Genomic DNA, 21,995 nt, shown 5'->3' with positions numbered 1-21,995 from the left:
TATATGTGTATACACCCAAACTCAGGGAGAAGTCAAATTATCAAGTATACATTTTTATACTGATGCAAATAATGCTCTATGAAGGAATTCATAGAATAAACATTACCATCTGTTAATATCCGAAGAAAATAACCACCCTTGTTGAGAAAGGCATTATTGCATTACTTGTGCATTAGTGCAGGAGCAAGCACAGTGCACATAAGTGAGCCACTTTGCTAGGGTGAGCTGTAACAAAATACCTGAGCTACCAGGAAAAACCTGGATTCCACAGGTTTCATACAGCTTAGATTTAGTTTGTGCCAAATAGATTTCACAGTTTTGAATTTTTTATAATTTAGAATAAACATTCTAAAATTTATTTCTACTCAGCCAGGAACTGTGAATTAACCCTTTAATACTCATTGCTAGAATTGCCAGATTCCTCTTCGGCAAAGAACTTACTCGCTTCCTGATTAACTTACATTTCTTACTGTCACTCAGGAGCTGTAGCTTTTAAGTTTCCGCTGCTCTTTTGACTGGCTACTGAAATACTTTGCTATGATTTAAAGCTAAGTATAAGAATCATGATAATTATATAGAGAGAGTAAAGGACAATCAATGGGGACAGTAGTGTTCTGTGCATGTTATTTATTGACTCGTTAAATGTACAAATTACACTTCATAACGGGGTTACGTACAGCAAACACGTCTTAAACTGACTTTGCCAGTCTGGGTGCTAGCTCTGGTGAGGGCTTTCCCATCATTTCAAGCTTCCAATTCTTGACAAGACTTCAACGTGCTGCGTACAGTGGTGTAATTTCTTCATCGGTGTCTTCACGTTATAAAGGACTCGGATCTCCCGGCAGGACCGAGGCGCGGTACCCCTGCCGCCTCCCGCAGAGGCGTGGGGCCCCGCCTGCACGCATCAATCCCGGCTCCCCCCGCAGGGAGGCGGGCCCTCAGCGAGCCGGGGCCGGCCCCGGCCCCAGCCCCAGCCCAGCGCCGTGCGGGAGCCATGGCGGCCGTGCCTGGGGCCGTGCCGGCCGCCCCCGGGCCCCGCGCCCCTCCCGGCGCCAGCAGCCGGCCCCCGGCCGCCCAGGTACCGCCGGCAGGGGCAGGGGGAGGGGGAGCGGGGAAGGGCGGCCGGGGGGCGGTACTGGGCCCTTAAACCCCGCGGCTGGCTGAGAGGGGTTCAGGAAGGGCACTGCCAAAAGCCAGGGGAAGGGCTTGGGGCCTGATGGAAAAAACATAAAGAGACCAACAGACGGGGAAAACTACTAAAAGCCCGTGTGGAACGGTATTGTGCTATTTTTAGGTGAAGGAACTAGTCCTGTAACATCCTTAAGCAGCGCTTAAAATAATGCAAAGGAAGCCTTTTTAATGCAGCCTAACCTGGGTTTAACAGCGCTTGTCATTAAACTTGTGCAGGCTCTAAAAACGGTTAGCGAACATGCTTACCTCCACACGAGTGCGGGCTGCCAAGCACTGTTTAAACTGAAAGATGTGCAGATCCCTATCACGTCACAACACATTACAGAAATGGCTAAAGCAGCATTTATACAGCACCTAGTGACTTGATTTTAGAATGCTGGAAGGCGGAGAGGGGTGGTTTGTGTGCTTTAAGGCTTTTTTTAGAGCTGTGTACTGAGCAAGGAAAGATTGCGCTTTTTTACAAAACAGCTAAGCTTTTTTTCTTCTGATAAATCCTTCTTGATCTCATTTCCTGATACAAATACATTGATTACAGGGACAGACTTCAGTAGCCTCAGGATATAAATTATTATGCAATAAGATAATTCCACGTGACTCACATGAAAATCTTTATACAGGTATCTATTTGGTGTTAGTGCTTCATTCATTAGACAATTGAATAAAGCAACGTTAAACACATTGTTGCCCTTTATCCTAAGAATCAGAAAAATTTACAAAGAAATGTCTTCTAGGACGCTCTTGATGTGGATTCAAATACTGACAGAGAGCAGACCCTCCCTCTACACGGAGACGGTGACAACTGGATAGACTTTTCCAAAATGTGCACTTCCAATCAAGAATATTACTTGAAGCTAGAAGAGTTGAAGAATGCCCACTTGGAAACCATGGCAAAGTTAGAAAGTATGTATCGGAATAAACTCTATTTAAAAGGAGTACAGCCCGTGGCCAGAAAAGATGCTGCTTCTAATGGGTGTTGCAGGTAAGTTTTGGGTACCTTTTACCTGAAGATTCTCAAGTGCTTTGCAGACACCAGTAAATACAGCAGTTTTTTTCTGCAGCTGGAAAGTGTTACTCTCCCCATTTCCTATAAGCAGATAATTACAGAAAAGTTAATTAAGTTAATTTTAATCATTTAAATGCTTATTCACCTTGAGATTTACAAGTGTGTACACAGCAGGGACTAGGCAATGTGTTTAGTAAAGCACGGTGCCTTTCCTTATGCTGACTTGTTCGTGATCTGAACGTCTTTAAAACTATAATCTGGTGTCAGTGCCTAATGTTCCCTTTTCCCTTTCCTCTCTCCTCTTCTCACCAGCGCTGTTCATTTTTTCCTAATGATGATATTGAAAATGGAAGTCGCTGGCTTTGCATTAATATTGGGCTGGACTCAAAACAGCTTTATTTTCTTTCTTTTTTTTTTCTTCCTTTTTTAAGGCCAACTTGGGAGAAGAGCTCGTATCAGCCTCTAAATCTGCACAAATCCTTCTCTGACTCTGACTTAAGTGATCCCTTAGGCTCAGGTCTGTCTGGTGGGTCTGACAAAGAATTAGCATTTGAAGAAAATGGTAGTGAAACTGGATCATCATCATTTGCTAAGGAACGGATTGAAAAAATGTGGGACGGGTTCTCTGTGGAAGACTACATCGCCCGAACCAAACACAGCTTACCAAGCTCGCCAGCCTTCAGAACGACACGGAAGAAGCAGAAGGCATGGTCACCAAAAGTTACTGTGCCCAAGCCTTTCCAGATGACCATTAGAGAAGCTAGAAAAAAAGAACAGAATGTCAAATCAAAGTCCCAGATTGAAATGGAAAATAACCTACTGAAGAAGCAGCTGGAGGAAGAAGCGGAGTGTCAGAAAAAATTCCGAGCCAATCCTGTGCCCGCTGCAGTTTTTCTTCCACTCTACCATGAAATCATACAAAGAAATGAAGAACGCCGGAAGTCTGTGAAAGAGAGAAGCAAACTCAAGCTTTTGGCTTCTCAGAAGCCATTTAAATTCATTGAAAGAGAGAAGCAAAGGAATGAAATTAGGAAAATGCAATTAAGAGACCTTTCCACACCTGAAAAGAAACCAAAACCATTCAAAGCAAAACCAATTCCTAAATGCGTTTATAGTCCAGCTGTTAATGACAAGTTACAGGAGGAAGGGCTCTACAGAGAAATCAGGATTAGAATGAGAGCTGAGGAGTTGCTGCGTAATTCATCCCTACCCACGAGCAGGCTGGCTTTAAAGAACACCAATAAAAAGAAGAAACACAAGTGCATCGAACCAAAGGAGACAGAACATAAGCCCAAGATCAAACCAGATGTTCCAGATTTTGAACGACTCCACCAGAAATTTCAGAAACGGCTCCTGCAAAAAAAACAGGTGAAACACCTTACAGTCTGTGAACCATTTGATCTTCGTACTCCACACATTCCTTCAAACAAGGGGAAGATTTTGAGGGACATTCAAGAGGATGAAGAAAGGTTGAAAGAAACACGCTGGCCATATGCCTCTCCAAGATGTAAGCCTCAAATGAGAGGTGCAAATTCACCTCCCTCAGGATTTGGAGAATCTAAATCGCCAAAAATCACACAATCCACCCAACGAAGGCTACAGGCCATCAGGTGACCACTTTAGTGATGTTCTGCATTTTATAAATACTTACATCTTTTGTACTTCTACAGATGTCGTTAATTCTTCCATACAGTGAATATGAGACTTACATATATTAAGTTTTATACTATAATTAAGTCCTTATACTAAAATATTGAATACAGGAATTTATTAGTATTTGATTTTTCCAAAAACAGTAATGCATATTTCTGAACATGCCCGTAGGAAAGGGACAAATGACTGCAATTTCCCAGGTTACACCTGAATCCCTTACAATGGCGTGTATCATGTGCCCTTTTACACCAACCCTGTTTTCAATCTTTTTTCTCCTTTGAATTTCCTTTACCAAAACATCCTTTGAAGTCTTGCTCTTGCTTCCAAATGAATTCAGTCTTAGTTTATTTTTCCACCCAGGAATTCACTTGAGGAAAAGAGAAAGTTGGAAGAACAGCAAAAAAGGAACAGGACAAAGCAGAAACAACGAACGAAAAAAATGCAGAAAATTGTTACAACTCGGGCTGAGGCCAATGACCCACATCAGAGCCTAGCTCAGATGTCTAAATACAAATTAAAAACATTCAGGTATTTTGTTGCATTCCCCTGAATCCTGAACCCCTGAATTTACATTGTATGTTAAGCATACAATGTAAAAAATAGCAGAGTTTAAGTTTTCACAATTACTCCTTTGATAAATCATACACTGTACAAGCAGCTAGTTAAAAACAAATGTGGCCAAATTTAGTATCTCAACTGGGAAACTATTGCCCATTCTAATGCTCTCAGTCTATAGTTCCACTTCATAGTGTTACAGACCAGCTAACAGGAGAGTCCTGTGATTTCTAAATTGACATACCAAGTAGCAATGAAAGTAAGTTTAAAAAATGGTAAGGAAAGGGCGCAGCATAATTGCAGACCATCCTTGAAAGTGCTGGATTGATAGATGTTGGTATGGCTGCACAATTCATTTATTTGTCCCAATAGTTCCCCACTTCAGGGAAAAAAAAAAAAAAAGCAAAATAGCAGTATTATTTTAGTTTAGCACATGTATCCACAGCAAACCAGGAAGCTGCCACCTAGTCCAAAGACAGATGAAGCCAAAGCATGGATAAGCAGCAATGGTCTAGGAGAAGTGGGGCTTATGCAGGGTCCTGGACAGCAGAGATGCATCAGTAGAGATGTAGAACAAAAGGGATAGTCCCTTCTAATTATTTTGTCAATCAGAGCTGAAGCGCAATTGCTTTTGGAACATGACCAGCAGGTACTGTTAATAACAGGAGCTTTATAATGCAATTGTGCTCAGGCAGATGATCTGCTGACTCTGGGACAGAAGCAGAAAGCAACCTGAATTACAGCAGCAAGGTGGAGAATTAAGAAAGACAGTGGGTATATTTACAGATTTGATTTAAGTTCATTCAACAGCAGACTTCACATTACAGTATTTAGCTTAATCAGATTTTAGGAGTATAGTAAAAAACTCACACTTAATTCTTCTCTGCACGTAAAATGGTGCTATTACAAAGCAAGACTCCTTCCCTAGTGCTGATGCATTAAGGGTGGTACAAGTGCTTAACTTGATAATGCTTATTGCAACATGGGCTGGGTAATAAGGTACATTAATGTAAGTGCTCTTCTAACAGATAATTGGGTTTGCGGAAAGCCTTCTGAGAAAGCAAGCAAGTAGAAACAATGAAGTTCACTCCCTTAAAATGGTAAATAACTTGCCTTAATGCACAGCCATATTCAGAGTGGTAGGGGAAGAGGAGGCGGGGAAGAGAGAAGTGTAAAATGTCCCCCACTGTCCTTCAGTGCCTGACTTGGTAACGCTAGAGCTGGCCCAGTGCAGATGCAACATCAAACCAGTAAGATTTAGGAACTGAGGTGCAGCACCACGTGAACACAGCCGGGTTATTTCCAGGGCCTGTGCAGCCCCCCTCAAGCTATGCTTGAGCTAATCAGTGAGTCCTGTAGTGCTTCATGCTGCAGCCTCTGACGTGTCCTCTGCTTCATTTGCCAGCATTCCAGGTTGCAAAGAACTTAGGAGCTCAGGTACAAGCCTGAGCTGGCTCCATGTGTTCCAACACTGCCTGACAAAATAAGCCGTGTTAGAACTGTGGCAATGAACTAGATCTGCAAGAACTAGCTCAAAATTTTATGGGGCCAGTGTTAAAGCCTTAAGGGATGTGAATCAACACTGCATCATCAGGGTCTTTGTCACACACACGGGATTACAGCCCATGCTGGCTGGATTAGCAAGGACTTGCTATGACCTGAGCTATTGTTTCAGCTGACGAAGCAACAGTTCTGTCATCCCACCACACTGACTGAGACCTTGACAAAGCAGCTAGGAAAAATGGGTACTGTGATCCAGAATGCGGTCACCCTTCTTGTGAGAAGAAGGGTTGGTAAAACAGCAAAAGATTCTTAGCATTAAAGTATCAATTTCTGTTTAATGATGCTAATTTCCTAGTGTGCATTCTGATTTTATCAGCCCTTTCACACTGCTTGTGTAAAACAAGTGAAAACTCTATCAAAGTATGAACTGAGCAAATTTTTTTTTTTGAATATACACACACAAATGCAACCCCTATTTAACCTCTTTGGCCAGGATTTCTCTCTGCTTATCCAAAGTGACTACTTAAGAGATAGCTTTGTTCTCTATTTCCAAGCAAGCAAACGCTGTGAAAATGTGACAACATACATAATTCCATCATAAAATAACTTATCCTTTATATATATTTAAGTAGGACAGCATTAAGTTTGTCATAAGCGATTCTACTTTCGTCTGCTGTAGGAAATTACTTCTTCTATTATAGACAATAATGATTTGTTGTACTGTATTTCCCTTAGGAATTACGAGAAGCAGAGAATGCAAGAATATTTGCAAGAGTTACAAGAAATGGAAGAAAGAGTAAACCAAAGGCCATTGCTTTTGGAAAGAGTCACTCAGGTTGTCTTGCTTCTCTGTTCTTTTTAATGTCATCTTCAATTAGTGTGAATAGCACTTGTAGTCAGTCAAGCATTTTTAGAAGGTATTTGAACAATATTTTTTAGGCCAGTATTTGTCCATTCTAATCTCCATTGCTCCACCTCTGTATAAATATTATTTTTCTGTGACCAAGTGTTCATGGCAGGCTTGCACAGGGAGGAGAGGTGGCTGTTCTAAACATGTCATCTGATTCAATTATAACATGGATACCTCTAAATAAAACAAGAAACGTACAGCAAAAATGTGAGAGGTTTAAGTTGGGAAAAGTGCTAAGAGAACTCGAGCGTTCTTCATGTCTACTGTAAAGCTTAGATGCAGTATTTTAATTTCTCCATTTCCTTACAACCATGTGGTGGTAGTGTAGTCCCTGATTGTGTGACAAACACAGAGAGACAGCAAGTTGTAGCTCACCCTTGTCCCTTCTGTTTTAGTTCCTTGGTCTGCCACCACTGCAGGGGCAGGAACATTTATGCAGATTGGAGGACAAGTCCTCCTCACTCAGGTGTTACCTGGAGGACCAGAGTTCACCCCCTCCATTTCAGAGGCAGAGATACAGATCTATGCCATTCATCAGAGAGCACTGTATGAGCGTAAAACAATACCATCTTTTTGAGCAGCAGCTCCCCCAGAGGGAAGATATAAGGAGAAGGGATAAGGGAGAAGCCCTAGGAAGACTATATCTGATTTTTCATGTCTTCCTCCTCCCTCAATAACAGCATAGAGAATATAGAGCTTTTCATTACCCAGTGGGTGCAGGGAGCAATCTGTGTTTAAACTAGTAAAGGAAAAAGGAGGAAAAGCTGGTATAAAATTTTCATGTAGTTTTGCCATTTTTCCCTGCAGTTAATAATTCAACTTGCCAGATGCAAATAATGAAACAGAGTATTAATAAACAAAACTATCTGAAGACAGGCCATTTAATGCATTTAGATAATACTTAACCATTGTGTTTTTCCTACAGAAAAATGCCAGAATAGCTGCAGAAAAGCATTATTCTAATACACTGAGAACTCTGGGGGTATGTCCAGAGTTTGTTTCAAAGAAAGGACAAACAACTAAATTGCTAGAATGCTCCAATGCTGAAGATTTTGGTCTTGATGGCAAAGAAAGGTAGAGATTACTGAAGGCTTTTTTTTTTTGCCACTACATATCTAGAAATCAAAAAGTCATTTTCAATGTTGAGAAAATTATTTGCAGTATTTCCCAGGTAAATATTTTACTGGATGTAGTTAGCAATACTAATGCTAGCTTTACTGTACATTTTTACTGTTTTTCCTGAATTAAATATTATTTCATAAATCCAAGGAGAGAACTGGTTATGCTACACACAAGGCATTTCAAAGAAAAATGAAGAATAAGAAACATTTTTGGTTGTTCCTTTTGCCAAAAATTCTGGCAGGTTGCTGAGAAGTCATTTCATTCTGCATTACCTTTACTGATTTTTTAAAGTAAGCCTTATAAAAATACTTCTCAATATCCATTTGACATTATGACATAATTTAGATGATTTAGATATCATAATTATATATTATGATATAATATATAATTAGATTTGGGGAAAAATGAAAAGGAAATAATATATAGAAACAATACTGTTACTTCCTAGCATAAAAGCAGACTCTAGCATCCCCCCTTCCCTTTTCCTTCACTGATTCCACCCCAGCCAAGTCTACCAGGATTTGTCCTAGATTACCTGAAGGGAGTAATCCTTTAAAAGCTACTTTAAAACACATTACCTGAAAATAAAAATAACATACAAATTGTCTTTTCAGAGCCAACAAGGATAAAGTGAAAGAAAGGGAATTTTTCCTTTCAGCAGAAGCAGCTGACATCAGCCCTCAGGATGAGCAGTCCTGCGAGGAGGAGGAAGAGAAGAGAGAAGGTGTCAGAGCCTCCACCTGGGACGGTGAATCCAGTGAGGCAGAGGATGACGAGACCAGAGCCAGCCCTCATGTTCAGCAGCCTTGCCACACAGGGGAGGCCAGCCCCCGCTCTGACCAGCTCTGTGAAGAGGAGGAAGGGGAAGCAAAGGCAGGCCTTCCACGTGACCATTCCCTGGAGGAAGAGGAAGATGAGGAGGAGGAGGAGAATCGGTCAAGACCTAGCTCTCAGTCTGACCGGTCCCCTGAGCCACAAGATGGTCAGTCCGACCCTGAAGCTGAGGGTGCCTTCGGGTATGAGGATGAGGAATATGAAAGTGATGATTCGGAAGAGAAAGCCAGTGATGGTGAAGCTGACTGAAGGGCAGGCAGACAGGACAGGCTGGTGCTCAGGAACCTATTTCATTGCTGGCGGTGAAATAGACACTAAAGAAAAACTTGTCTTCTTGCTACTGATACGAAATTTTGTGAATTTAAAGCTCTTAGCTTAGCAGTCTTTTTAGCACGGAAACCTTGTTGATTTTCCAGTAAGAGAGATCAAGTTACTCATTTCCACCAAGAAAATTACTTTTATATTCATCTTCTTTATTCTAGACCTCTGTGATATTACTGCAGTTCGGTTCATAAAATTAACACCAACCAGTGGTTAAAAATAATGTCTTACATGCTGTGTTGTTAAGTACTGAGGTCTTAGCATGTTCAGCTTTTCTGTGTACTGGCAAAGCCAGATGAGATTTTGGAGTAGTAATTTGCTATTATCAATGCCTCCCAGGCTCAAACATCGCAGTCCTTTTGGGCTCTGTTCCTGCAATATCTTCTAGGATGGCAACGAACTGGCAAGGATTTGTTGTGCAAGACCTCTCATTGTTTTCAGCAGAGCAGCTGCAAGAAAGACAACTGCAGTTAGTCAAAATGGCCAAATTCATCTGTGCAGTTCCTCCCTCCTGCTCCCATGGAGTTTGTTCTCTCCCCACTTAAGTGAGCTGAATTGACTCAGTGATGGGTCAGAGGAGTGCCAGGGCCAGAAAAGAAGTGACTCCTTTTGGAGGAAACAAGCTGTTAGATCAACCCAAGTGTTTTGTTCAGGTAATACAGAAAGAGTGTCACAGTTGCTGAAGGCTGTTCCTATAGAGAAGAAAAAAAGATGCACCAAAATACACTGAGAGGAGTCATTTAAACTCTTACATAGCTTTTTAACAGTTATAGACAAGTGAGGTAGAAGAAAAGTCAGTAGAATACCTTGAGAAAAAAAAACACGTTATGCTACCAGATCTTGTATTACTTCCTAACCAAGATAGAAAATTGTGTTCTTTCACCTCCATTTTGTTTTAAAGAGCTCTTCCTGTGATCATGTAAAATAGTCCATTACCATAATAACAAACGCCAACATTATGTTTCTTTATTGAGACAGTAAACGTACGTTAAAAAGAGACCCTTACAACTCAGCAACTGTAGTTGCATGGAAGTCTGGTAAGGAAGTGCTTTAGTACCTTTCTTCAAACACTTGTTACTCAGGACTTCAGCTACTACACAACAAAAAATGCAAGTCAGTGTTTTTTTGTTTTGTTTTTGTTTGTTTGTTTGTTTGTTTTTCCCCTCTATTTATATCGCTGGTGGCTTCTCCTACTGTTACTGGCTTTCCTGCTAACCTGTCAAATGCAGCGTTAGGAAAGAAAATAAAAGAAAACATTTATATAACAAACCACAAATTAAGGATTTCAAACAATCTTTCTCTGCTTAGTAGAGAACAGAGTATGTGACTTTGCACAAGCACTAAAAACACATTCATTGAATAGTAAATATTATATTTCTTAAAACTAACGAGTTTGCAAAAGCATCTGCAATGACTAGGGATATGGGTTTTTTTTTGTTTGTTTTAGGTTGGGGAAGGGGGGTGTTGTTTGTTTTCCTCAAGTTTCCTTCCAAACTGCATGTAAGAGCACTAACTAAATCTATTATTTCTTCCTCCAGACTTTGAGAAACTGTGTCCTAATGTTTGGATTTTTATCTTTCCTTTTTTTTTAAATTTATTTTGAAGTGTGGCCTAACTAATATGAATTTTAAACTTATTTGTTTTACTTAAATAAAATTTCTATTGCATATTTATCTTATATTAAAATATTAATCATTGTTTCACAGTGAAAATCATAGTTTACAATCAAGTTATACTTGACAATGCCACAATACAAACTCAAGGTTGGTTTGCTTGTGGTAGTTATTATATGATAATTCTGAAAAGTTGTACAATATGTTACTGAATTTATAACCACATGTTACTGATACTTATCTCTTTAGGAAACAAGTTTTTGTTTATTTTTGTTTTGAAAGAAGGCAGACAAGCTTCAGAGTGTTTTCTCATGTAGAGGTTATTTGAAGAATTTTCAAATCAGTTTATAAAATCTGATAACACTTAAGTGAGTGTTCTAGAATAACATAAATATATAATTGTTGAGCCACTACGACAGAGCATAAGAAATGTCACTGAAAACCTCATTTGAACTAGGAGGTAGCAAAAACAATCTTCAGAAGAACAGATTTAATGAACACATGGATAAACGTGATATAACAAGGAAGAGTTAAGCACAGCTTTTGGAGAATATACCTCAATTTTTCCAGCATGTCCAAAAGAGTCAAGCAGAACCATATGGACTAAGGGAATCCAGTTGATATGGTTTAGCTAATTGACAATGTGCCATTAAAAAATCCCAAGTAAGCCAGCTGTACTGTACAAGAAGAAGGGTCCTCATGAGTTAATAATCAATTAAACCATCAGGGAAGAAAAGGTCAATTTTAACAGTGTAAGTGCAGTTATCAGCGGACATTCAATGAGATTCAAATTGTTCAACATACTCAGAAGTATCTGTAGTACTGTGTCCACAGAGTTATTCAATGATATGAATAAATTCACCTGACTGCAAAGAACATGCAGAATGATCTTACAAAGTGGAATGACAGAAGAGCAGGTATAGTTCAATTTTAGCAATTGCAAATAAATGCATGTGAGGGTAAAAAATATTCCAAGATTATACAATACCATATACTGAAAAAAATAAATTCCAGCATGAATATTGCACTTAGTCTTCCCATCTTAAAAAGGATTGATTGATTTATTATAGAACTGGAAGAAGTCAACAAGAATGATCCAAGATAAGGTATGGTTTTCATTTGACAATAACATATATGGGATCCTTTAATTTGGAAAAAGGTATTAAACTCCGAGATATTAGGGCAACCACTTTGAGAAGCACAGATGTTGAAAAGGGAAGAATCGTGAAATCTAATTTTAAAAAAAAAACTGTTCAGTAGTAGCATTACAAGCAAAAAAAAAGCACTGTATGGATAAATAACTCTCTAAAAATATATGGGGATAAGTATGTACTCCAATAAGGAATTAGAAAGGAATGAAATAGCAATGAAAAGTCACATGAAAGAAGAAAATGTAGAGAGACAGGTTAGGATGAATTAAATCTCATGAAGCAAGTACAGCAACAAAAGTTTCAGATATATGACTAAACAATAAAAAGAGGTGTGGATACCATACTGTCATGAGATGAACAGTACGCTGGCCTAAAAACTAAGTCTTCCCTCCCCAGCACAGTCAGGAGGATGATTTAAAACATAGATAAGGCAAGAGAAAGCTAAAAGGATAATGACACTGAAATTAAGATGACTATATTTAATGAAAAAATACAGTAAACTCAACACAAAAATTCAAATCCAGATGAGAGGTTTTGGTAAATTACCAAGATGTTGTGTAGTACAATAAGAAAGGAGAATAAAATATGTACTACTTTCTGTCAGAACTCAAATCTATTTGATGCAATTAACATGGAGAAAAATAATTCGTTTGAATCATTAAGGATGATATAATAGAAATATTTTAAGGTAAGAAGCTCATTAAAGGACAGATTATGAGTTATGCTTTTAGAGAAAATATCAGGAGAGAGACAAACAGAAGTTTCTCACAGATTATTGAATATTCCGACTTTAGTATTTTAATTAATGTCCAAGGCACAGAAGTAGAAACATGTTTAAAAAATTTGCAAAGAAAATGAGAAAGCTGTATCTAAAAAGGATTAAAAATATCACATGGGAAGAAGAGGATAACTTTTTAGACTGTACTCTTAAATAAGTATTTCAAAGTGCAGGAATAACACTTCTGTAATGGGAATTTGTCACCTAAAGCTATAAGGAGAAAGACCCAGATGATTTGTTGGGCAACAGTTGGTAATTGACCACAAATTCTTATCATAAAAAGGAAATCTAAAAATCTAAGGATGTGTCAGGCAAAAAATTTCCAGCAGGTTTGGAAGAACAGTACATGCAAGTCTGCAAACACATCCGTTCTGGGTTTCAAAGTAATTCTCACAATACTGAATATAAGCTGGAGCCTTTTTTTTGGGAATTCCATACTAAGCTTCCCCCCTTGCATCTGCTCACATCTGCCACAGGAAGCACAACACTCAGCTGGAATCCAACAAGGATATAGGAGCAAGAAAAGATGCCACTGTGGACTATTAGACAATACTTTGTGCTTTCAACAGAAAACAGCCCCTCTTTTCAGGAGGGTGTTTGTGTCTTTCAGTTTCTGTCTTCCAAATTTCCCCTGCATTTCTCAAGCTTTCTTTGTATATATGGTACTGCTTCCTCTAGAAACCATCTTCTTGAATACATAATTACCAAAACATCAAGCAGGAGGTTACATTCTCTTTTCCTTTAAGGAAAAATGATTACATCATTACCTTCCTGAATTAAATATCTGAATTAAACACAAGGTTACAGCTGCTCCAAACAGATTAACAAAAGAATTATGTTTTTTTTTTTTAAGAAAACTTTTAAAGTGATCACTAATTTGAAGTGATTTAACTGGCACATTTAGAGTCCTCGCACTTTCAGAATGGCAGAAAGCAAAATATTTGCCTCAGTATAGCAGATATAGGTACTCCAAAAATCAAACTATGCATTAAAATTATTTCTGAAAGTATGTCTATAGATTTGCCCATAAATTTGAGTCAAACAAGTTTTGTATGCTAAATACATTTGTCCAGAAAGACCAACTAGTCCATGATTACAAGAGATGGCAGATGCATGCTTACTAACTTAAAACATGCAGATAAAATTAGAAATGGTCTGAGGTCTGTTCTCCTCATTCTGAAGTGAAATTTCAGTTTTACATCTCTGGTTGTATAATATTTTGCTAATTACTTGGCTTTGGGAAAAAAGAAAAAAAAAAAGCTCTTGCATATGCCAGCAAAACTCAAAATTGCTTCTTTCTTCAACAGGAATTCGAGGTATTTCAGAAATGCCAGTTCAAAACTAAGGCTTACAATAGTATCAGAAAAATTCCCCTCCCTACTTGTATACTAAAAAGACCATCAGTCAAATGTAGAAGCATAAAAATCAGGGATCATGTGAGGTGAACTGCACAGATACAAAGAAAGTTGTGGGACCTGATGGACTGCTTTAGATATTAGTTTTGTATTACAGAGTAACAGCATTAAGAGGCTTCCAGCGTGCTAAGTGTGCACAAACTCAGAAATAAATCTCCAATCCAGTCTTACAGGGCATCACCACGTACTTCAGAGGAAGCGCATCATGTTTACTGACAACGTTAATCCTTTCATGGGCAGCTGAACTCCCAGAAAGGGCAGCTTTCTTCCCATCTTTTCCTCCTTGTTTTGCAGACCCTTCCAGGTCAAATTAAGTCATTAAAATAACCCAGCCAAAAGAAGTGGTTGAGGTTAAAGGATGAGACGAACAAACAGGACTTCTCCCTTTTAGCAGTAGCTAGTTATGATAATCAGTGTCTCGCGGTGCTGCGTCCAAGGATTAGACACAGGAAAATCCCCCATGTGCTTAAGTGGCTGTAGTACAGGAAGGACAGATGTTTACAGACAAGAAGCAGTTTTCTTTTCTGACAATTAAGACTGTGAACAAGACTGTGTTTAATTGTGTGAACACAGAAGGTACCATGGAAGCCAGCTGACAACAAGACTAAAACCAAATGTATATGCCTTTGCACGGCTCCAAACTTGCTACTAATAGTTAGGGCTTACTAACAAGCCGATTACTAACAATAGTTACTAGGCAGGTTAGTAATAAGAAGGTTAGTAAGAGTAAGCAGGTTACTGATTAACAATACGTAACCATACTGCAACACAGGTAGGAAATTCCAGTTTCCAGCATACTGAGCTGTTACAAACCCTGCCGTTACCGCATTATTCAGCTCATTGCTCTGTTTTCAAACACATCCCTCCATACTCTCAGATGTACATGGTTCTCATGAAGGGCTTCTGTTAACTTGCTATGCTTTTAATGCACGTTTCATGCCACTGAACAATTTCTAGAATGGATATAAAGATACACCATTTCCTTTTGTAGTAAGTAGGAAAAGCAAACAAACTAAAATCAGTTCTTACAGTTCTTGCTGCATTTCCTTCTTTCTGAATAAGTTCTGCTCTGTGGATCTCAGTCCAGTAACACCTTTATATCTGAAGGCACTGGAACTTCTGAGAGCATCATCACAGCTGGTAAAGCAACGAGCAATACCTAAAAAGACAAAGACATTCACAAATTATTTCTTGGCCTCAGTTTAATTAGTTCATTCATTTTTATTCCAAAGGCATTTACAGCAATATAGTAGCAGAGGACAAGCCAACGATCAATGAGTTGATCTGATTTTCTGGTTTACCAAAACCAAAACTTAAAAATTGTAAAGTCCATAAACATCCTTTACTACATTATACTTTTCCAGTGCTTGTGGTAAGCAACCATAATGCGCGGCCTAGCAATCAATCATAAAGTTTCAATAGAAAACTAATATTTACTCGTGACAGGAAATACACTGCAATTATTCAATTTTTTTCAGAAATCCTTCAGACAGCAAAAGCCTGTTTCTTTAAAGCTAGAATTAACAAATGTACTTACTAATCAGCTCCAGAAGGAACAGAGAACACATTTTCAAATTCTGGAACCTGCGGTCTCAAATTCCTAACATAAACTCTTAATACGAACTCTACCATGCTCAGTCGAAATAAGAATAAAAGATGAAGCGTCAGAATATCTTTACTTACTCTATTGCCTGAAAGTCTAGAAAATGTGTATCTGCCTTCAAGAAATACTAAAATTATGAAGAAATACCTATCAATTAGTTCATAAAGTTGATACTTCAGAACTGTGAGAGTTCCTGAGGCAGTTGGATCAGAAACATGTGAATATAAGACAGCCAAGATATTTAGCAATTAAACACTTAAGCAATAAGTTTGTAGAGTTACCCACTTTGAAGGTTAGCACACTCTCCATGTAAAACTCTCCATTTCATTTCTTCAGTGAGAACTTCCCATTTCCCTTGTTGACCAGATTCATAGTTTATTCCTGGCTGAAACCTTCCTTCCCCTCATATTCTGTTAATGCTGATTTCATTCAGTCCTAGCAAGCTGAGGCTGAGTTTAAGTCTCCTTGGGTAGCCGTCTGGGTACCTGTTTGCCTGCTCCAGCTTGTTTCTTCCCCTGAGAACATGCTCCTTCATAGCACACAAGCTCCCCTGTTCACACAGCCTCCTTCCCACTGAAAGGCAGCTCAGTGCTGCACAGAAATAGCCTTCAGCTTCAAACCAGCCATGCAACTTCACTCCTGGGGTTGAGAGGCTTCTGAGGGGGGTATCTGGACTTTTCAAATTGATGAAAATAGCTAGAGTTATTACTGACACCCATTCCTCACTAACTGCATGCACAAAACAATGAACACTTCAAAACAAGAAACGAAGTTGGACTGTTCCTTTCAGAAGCCAAAAATCACTAACCACATTTCAAGTCTGTGGAAGAATGAACCTATTCAGTGTTTGTGTGTGTTTCTGAACACAGGCAATATTGCCTCTACATTACATACCTGACCCAATAGCCATTGGGCTGCGCTGGGAAAGTGCTAACATCCCTGCATTTCCACGAACAGCTGAGGCCAAGATATGTGAGGGAGATTCTTTCTCAAAGACCTTCTGTCACCCTAACGCCCAGCCAATAAGACTCTAAAAGACAGGCCAGACTCCACTTTAGGCCACTTGATTGAGCTCAGTGCTGTCGTTTACCTGTGAAATACACTTGATTTAATAATAAGATAAAAGAAAATTCACTCTGGAAGACATTTCTAAGAAATGAATCCCTGGGAAACTCCAGGGGAGTTGCCACATCCTAAAGGACCTTCCATCCCCTGCTATTGCTGCCAGCCAGCTGAAGGGGCAGGAAATCCCAGTGGGGAATGCCCGGGTACATGGGGGGGGCCTTCCGGCATGCAGTCTTCCAGAGGACTTTCTGCACTATTCTCATGCAAGACCTGTGTACTGACACAGAAGACTCCTAAAATTCTGGCAAAAATCTTTGAATCCGTCAGGCAGAAGAAATTCTGGAAGGGCTAAGTATTAGGATAAATTAGCAAAGGCTGTCTTCATGGCAATTAACCTGTAGATGAGATTCCTTATGGTTTCTCAAAAGGGAGCTCAAAACAATATAAAGAAACTGCACAGCAAAATTTGTAAATCACCTTGCAGCTACCAAGTAGTTTCCACAATGTGATAACTTTAAGAGGAAAAAAAGAACTAGTAGTTTTCTCAAAACCTCAATAAAACACTATATATAAACAACAGCACAAAGATGCTGAAGTACACAGTTCTTCTATGAAGTTCTGTGAAGTTCACAGTGCTGTCCTGGTTTCAGTTAGGACAGAGTTAATTTTCCTCCTAGTAGCTGGTAGGGTGCTGTGTTTTGGATTAGGATGAGAAGAGCGCTGATAACATGCTGATGTTTTAATTGTTGCAGAGCAGTGCTTACACCAAACCAAGGACTTTTCGGCTTCTCGCTCTGTCCTGCCAGCGCGCAGGCTGGGGGTGCAGCAGGAGCTGGGAGGGGACAGACCCAGGACAGCTGACCCAAACTGGCCCAAGGGGTATTCCATACCATCTGACGTCATGCTAAACAATATATAGGGGTGGCTGGCCGGGGTGGGGGGCCTTCTGCTCGGGGATAGGCTGGGCATCGGTCAGCGGGTGGTGAGCAATTGCATTGTGCATCACTTGTTTCGTACACATTATTATTAGTAATACTATTATTATTATTATTATTATTTTCCTGTCTTAATAAACTGTCTTTATCTCAACTCACAGGCTTCACTTTCCCGTTTCTCTCCCCCATCCCAGAGAGGGAGGGGGGAGGGTGAGCGAACGGCTGTGTGGTGTTTAGCTAACCGCACAGTACCATAACAATCTTAAACCAGGGCCCGGAAAGGATAAACAGCGCGACAGGGAGCACATACAGAAAGTAATGTGTTATAAAACTCAATTTGGAACACAGGCACAGCAGACTTGAGATTAAGGCAATCAACATTGTGACTAGCAACTATTAAGCAGGTCCAATACTTATACCAATTTTAGTTTAACACATTCTGGTCAAATCTGTTGTTATCTCAACCCTTTGTGCCCCACGTTGGGCACCAAAAGGACTGCTGTGGTTTAACCTGGCCGGCAGCTAAACACCACACAGCCGTTCGCTCACCCTCCCCCCTCCCTCTCTGGGAAGGGGGAGAGAAACGGGAAAGTGAAGCCTGTGAGCTTCATAATAATATGAAGCTAATGGAGCTAATATGGAGCTAATAATCATAATCATAATCATAATCATAATAGTATTACTAATAATAATGTGTACGAAACAAGTGATGCACAATGCAATTGCTCACCACCCGCTGACCGATGCCCAGCCTATCCCCGAGCAGAAGGCCCCCCACCCCGGCCAGCCACCCCTATATATTGTTCAGCATGACGTCAGATGGTATGGAATACCCCTTGGGCCAGTTTGGGTCAGCTGTCCTGGGTCTGTCCCCTCCCAGCTCCTGCTGCACCCCCAGCCTGCTCGCTGGCAGGACAGAGTGAGAAGCCGAAAAGTCCTTGGCTTGGTGTAAGCACTGCTCTGCAACAATTAAAACATCAGCATGTTATCAGCGCTCTTTTCATCCTAATCCAAAACATAGCACCCTACCAGCTACTAGGAGGGAAAATTAACTCTGTCCTAACTGAAACCAGGACAGTGTTTCATGGGATTCTCAGAAAAACAAATTAACTTCCTTTTCATTTTTTGTTGTATTCCAACTTAACTCACCACCACAAGAGTCATTTTCATACATTACCCATTCAGCACAGGCCCTCAGGTCTGCTATTTCCTTCAAGCAAGCATCCTGTAAAACAACAGAAGTGATCATAACTTGATAAATTATTTGTTGTTTGTATCCACAAACATGTAAATATGCACAATTCACTTTCCATAAATGAGAACAAAGGTCTGAGGCGGCATGACATGCTTGCTAAAGTACTTGTGCAAACGTTTTCTTAACCAAACTCTGGTTTCACAGAACAGTTTGAGATGAATGAAGAGTTTGCTTCAAGCAAAAAGCAGTCTTTTTTCCTCAGCCATAATACAGGAGCACATTCCAAATATTTTTCTTACTTTGTTAACTGCACAAAAATCATTTGTCAATTATATTGAGGGATCTCTCTCTTTCCCCACAGACCTCTGACATAAGCCATGCAAAGGTTATTGGTTTTGTGGAGGTTTTTTGTTTGATTTTCCTTTTTTTTCCTCTTTTTTAAGCACAAACTGTCAAAAGAACTGAAGAGACGATATTATGTTTCTGCAACATCCACAGTATGTCATCTCATCAACAGGAGGACGAACGGTGATCTCCTCATGTAGTCCTAGCACAAAGCCATGGTGATATTTTTGAGATGTGCGAATGCAGTCCAGACTCCCTCTAGCACTGATTAAATCCCTTTGAAATTTAGAGAAAAGGAACAACAATCACCCCCCCCCCCCCAAAAAAAAATATATATATATATATATACCCCTGCCCCCCAAAAAACATGTGAGGAAGAAGATTTTTTATTTTTCTCCCACTCCTGAAAACAGTTTCTCTTTTTCAAATTTCTGCAGGTTTTCACTGTTTAGTTTCCTGCTTTGTTCTGTCACCAGACTCTGCTTGTGCCAGTGCAAGGGAGAAATGAGAATAAAGGAAAAAAAGACAAAAAGAACCTCTTTCAGCAGCAGTACTGCCTCAAAACATATGTGAAAGGCAGCCTCCCTGAAGACTGGAGGATTCTGTGTAGTCACACAGGTCCGTTTGGGTCCACTGGCTTTACAGGAGAGCAGAGCTGGCTGAAACTGAAACCCAGCCGACCAGTCACCATCAAAAAAAAAAAAAAAGCATTGCCAGTGGCAGATTTTCTTTCATGTCTTTCAGTAATCAAAATCAAGATCCCCCATTTCTGGAGCAAATGCAATTTTCAAAAAGAAGGTATCCCTTTTTTTAAAAAAAAAAACATCCTATCCTAATAGAAACACAGGTTATGTTCCAAAGGATACAGTCATTTTCTATATTGGAACTATGTTGGAGTCTTTCAGGGTTTTTTTTTTGTTTTGTTTTTTTTTAGAACTTCCTGTAGCACAAGCTTTTTGGACTCAGTATCCAAGACATTTCACTGCAGACATTCCTACTTACCTCCCAGCCACACAAAGAACAATTCTAACAAGAGGTATTGTACTACGTGCTATAAACATTGGTAGAATAAAATAGAAAGATTAAGGAAAAAAATAATTAAAAATAGGACTCTTTGCAAAGGAAATAACATGATTTTTACCCCAGCCTCTATGTCATTGTTAAAACAATGGTTCATTTTAGGCCATATCTCGTTGCACTTCGACTCAGGAAACCCGAGGACAAATGTACTACAGCAGCTTGTGCTTTGTTTTCACTGCGTGTCTGGGACAACACCACAGATTTCAAGGGACTTAAAAAGAGATTAATTGGGGGAATTTGTTTTCTTAGAGCAAAGTTCTGACAACACCCGCAGCACTGGAGATTATGAAAGTGAAGGTCACTTGGTTGGAGCATTTCAGCTCTCCAAGTCCTCCACTGCACAATCGTTCAGTGAATAACTGCTGATGAGGCCCTGATCCCAGCCTGATGAAAGAGGGATAATGTGGCAGAAAAGCACTCAGCTCCTCGTTTCCAAGCTATCTTATTCCCAGCAAGAAGCCTACCTTTGACTTTACATGAACTGCAAGAATTCAGTTCTCAGGATTTCACTTGCTAGAGGAAAAAAAAAATGGTCCCACTCCCTTTAATCACAGAGCAGTGTTGTGACCTGCACGCTCACAGCCCCGGAGAGCAGTGAAGTGTTAGGATATCTTAACCACTTCCTCCAGTGTTTTGCCAGGAAGAATAATAAATCTTCATTACCAACACCACAGTATTTCTCTTAATGCTGTAACAAATACAAAATTCATACAGAATTTGTTTACTTTTTTCATAAAGTGAACTTCAAAAGATCACATCAGTTATTTTGCCAATATCAATGGACATTAAGGAAAACTCTGTCCCCCAACAACTTCAAGGGTGCCACATCTGTCCCTTCGTCCTTTTTCATCTTCCCCAACACATAAAACAAGCAAAAAGCCACCTTCCCTGTATATATTTCAAGGTTAAATTCCTTCAGAGCAAGCATAAGAACTGGGAAGAAAACTGCTGTACACTGGCATGCGTGCATCAACACAATCACGTTTCCTCTGATAAGCACCTTTTCATTATCCAGAATCAGTTTTTTTCCTTTTCCCCTTTGTTTTTTGTCCTTTTGAGCTTTGACTTTTTAACTCCTCCATTTGAAGAAACAGCTTGCTGTGCTTCATGTTGGTCCTCTGGGTTCGCATCTCCTTTCCATCCTGAGCTCCTTCCAGACAGGCTCGAGTCCTCCATTTTGATTAATGAGCTGACCTTGGTAGGGAGAAAAGACCTCACGAGCTCCATGTTCGCTCTGAACTAAAGTTTAAATGTTCTCTGCTCAGCCTTAAGAGTCTGAGCACATGCTGGAAAATTGAGATGGAAGGCCTAGTCCCAGTAAGAGAAGTGGGTGCTTTGCCACTGACTGAAACAGGGAGCAGGATTTCACCCGCGTCTCCCTCTGGAGTCATTTTGAACACTGAAAAACAACATTATAGCTGGGCATTTTCCACGAGGAAGATACTGGAATCCTTGCCAGCTGGAGAAATTGGCTATGCTAAAGCTGTGCATTATCTTGTCAACGAGAAGAACTCTCCTTTAGCAAGTCCATTAATACTAATGAAATCCTGTCTTTTGTCTCCCTATTCCTTGTCCAAATCTAATTACATTCTGAAGAAAGAAGTTGTTGGCAAACGCAGTATGCATCATGCCATAAGGCTGAGTGATTCCCCTTTTCCAGCTGTGCAGCATACAGAAGAGACCTGTCTTTCTCCCAATACACAGGAGAGTCGTGTCCAGGGTT

At 39.9% G+C, this 21,995-nt stretch overlaps 2 protein-coding genes across 14 annotated transcripts in view; one reads left to right on the top strand and one right to left on the bottom strand.

Annotated features, from left to right (window-relative positions):
* Nucleotides 1-6: 6 nt before the first annotated feature.
* Nucleotides 7-10,770, top strand: FAM161A (FAM161 centrosomal protein A). 2 transcript variants are annotated; one of them, XM_083829705.1, is made up of 7 exons: nt 7-1,078; nt 1,923-2,170; nt 2,626-3,804; nt 4,208-4,375; nt 6,641-6,740; nt 7,741-7,889; nt 8,552-10,770. In XM_083829705.1, the coding sequence occupies exons 1-7, from the start codon at nt 995-997 to the stop codon at nt 9,018-9,020; spliced, it is 2,397 nt and encodes a 798-aa protein (XP_083685831.1). In that variant the 5' UTR covers nt 7-994; the 3' UTR covers nt 9,021-10,770. The 2 variants fall into 2 exon arrangements, with proteins under 2 accessions (XP_083685831.1, XP_083685832.1); XM_083829706.1 differs by lacking the exon at nt 4,208-4,375.
* LOC310896864 (uncharacterized protein) overlaps nt 9,404-21,995 on the bottom strand; it is an 84,408-nt gene continuing 71,816 nt past the window's right edge. For all 12 annotated transcript variants that reach the window (XM_083829749.1, XM_083829755.1, XM_083829754.1 and 9 more), the window contains 3 exons: nt 18,802-18,877; nt 15,079-15,208; nt 9,404-9,541 (listed from right to left, as the gene is read on the bottom strand). In XM_083829749.1, coding sequence (XP_083685875.1) covers nt 9,418-9,541; nt 15,079-15,208; nt 18,802-18,877 — 330 coding nt within the window. In that variant the 3' untranslated portion in view covers nt 9,404-9,417. The remainder of the gene's footprint in view (nt 9,542-15,078; nt 15,209-18,801; nt 18,878-21,995) is intronic.

This window comes from Anser anser (genome assembly GCF_964211835.1).
Source record: "Anser anser genome assembly, chromosome: 3".
NCBI lineage: Eukaryota > Metazoa > Chordata > Aves > Anseriformes > Anatidae > Anser > Anser anser.
The sequence above is the reverse complement of the archived record's forward strand: the minus strand, read 5'-3'. Positions and strand labels throughout refer to the sequence as shown.

Excerpts from the sequence above, each read along its gene's own strand:
- FAM161A (XM_083829705.1), top strand. The coding sequence starts at position 995 with ATGGCGGCCGTGCCTGGGGCCGTGCCGGCCGCCCCCGGGCCCCGCGCC. Across the intron at positions 2,171-2,625 it reads GCTTCTAATGGGTGTTGCAG|GCCAACTTGGGAGAAGAGCT; the intron begins GTAAGTTTTGGG and ends TCCTTTTTTAAG. Across the intron at positions 4,376-6,640 it reads TACAAATTAAAAACATTCAG|GAATTACGAGAAGCAGAGAA; the intron begins GTATTTTGTTGC and ends TATTTCCCTTAG.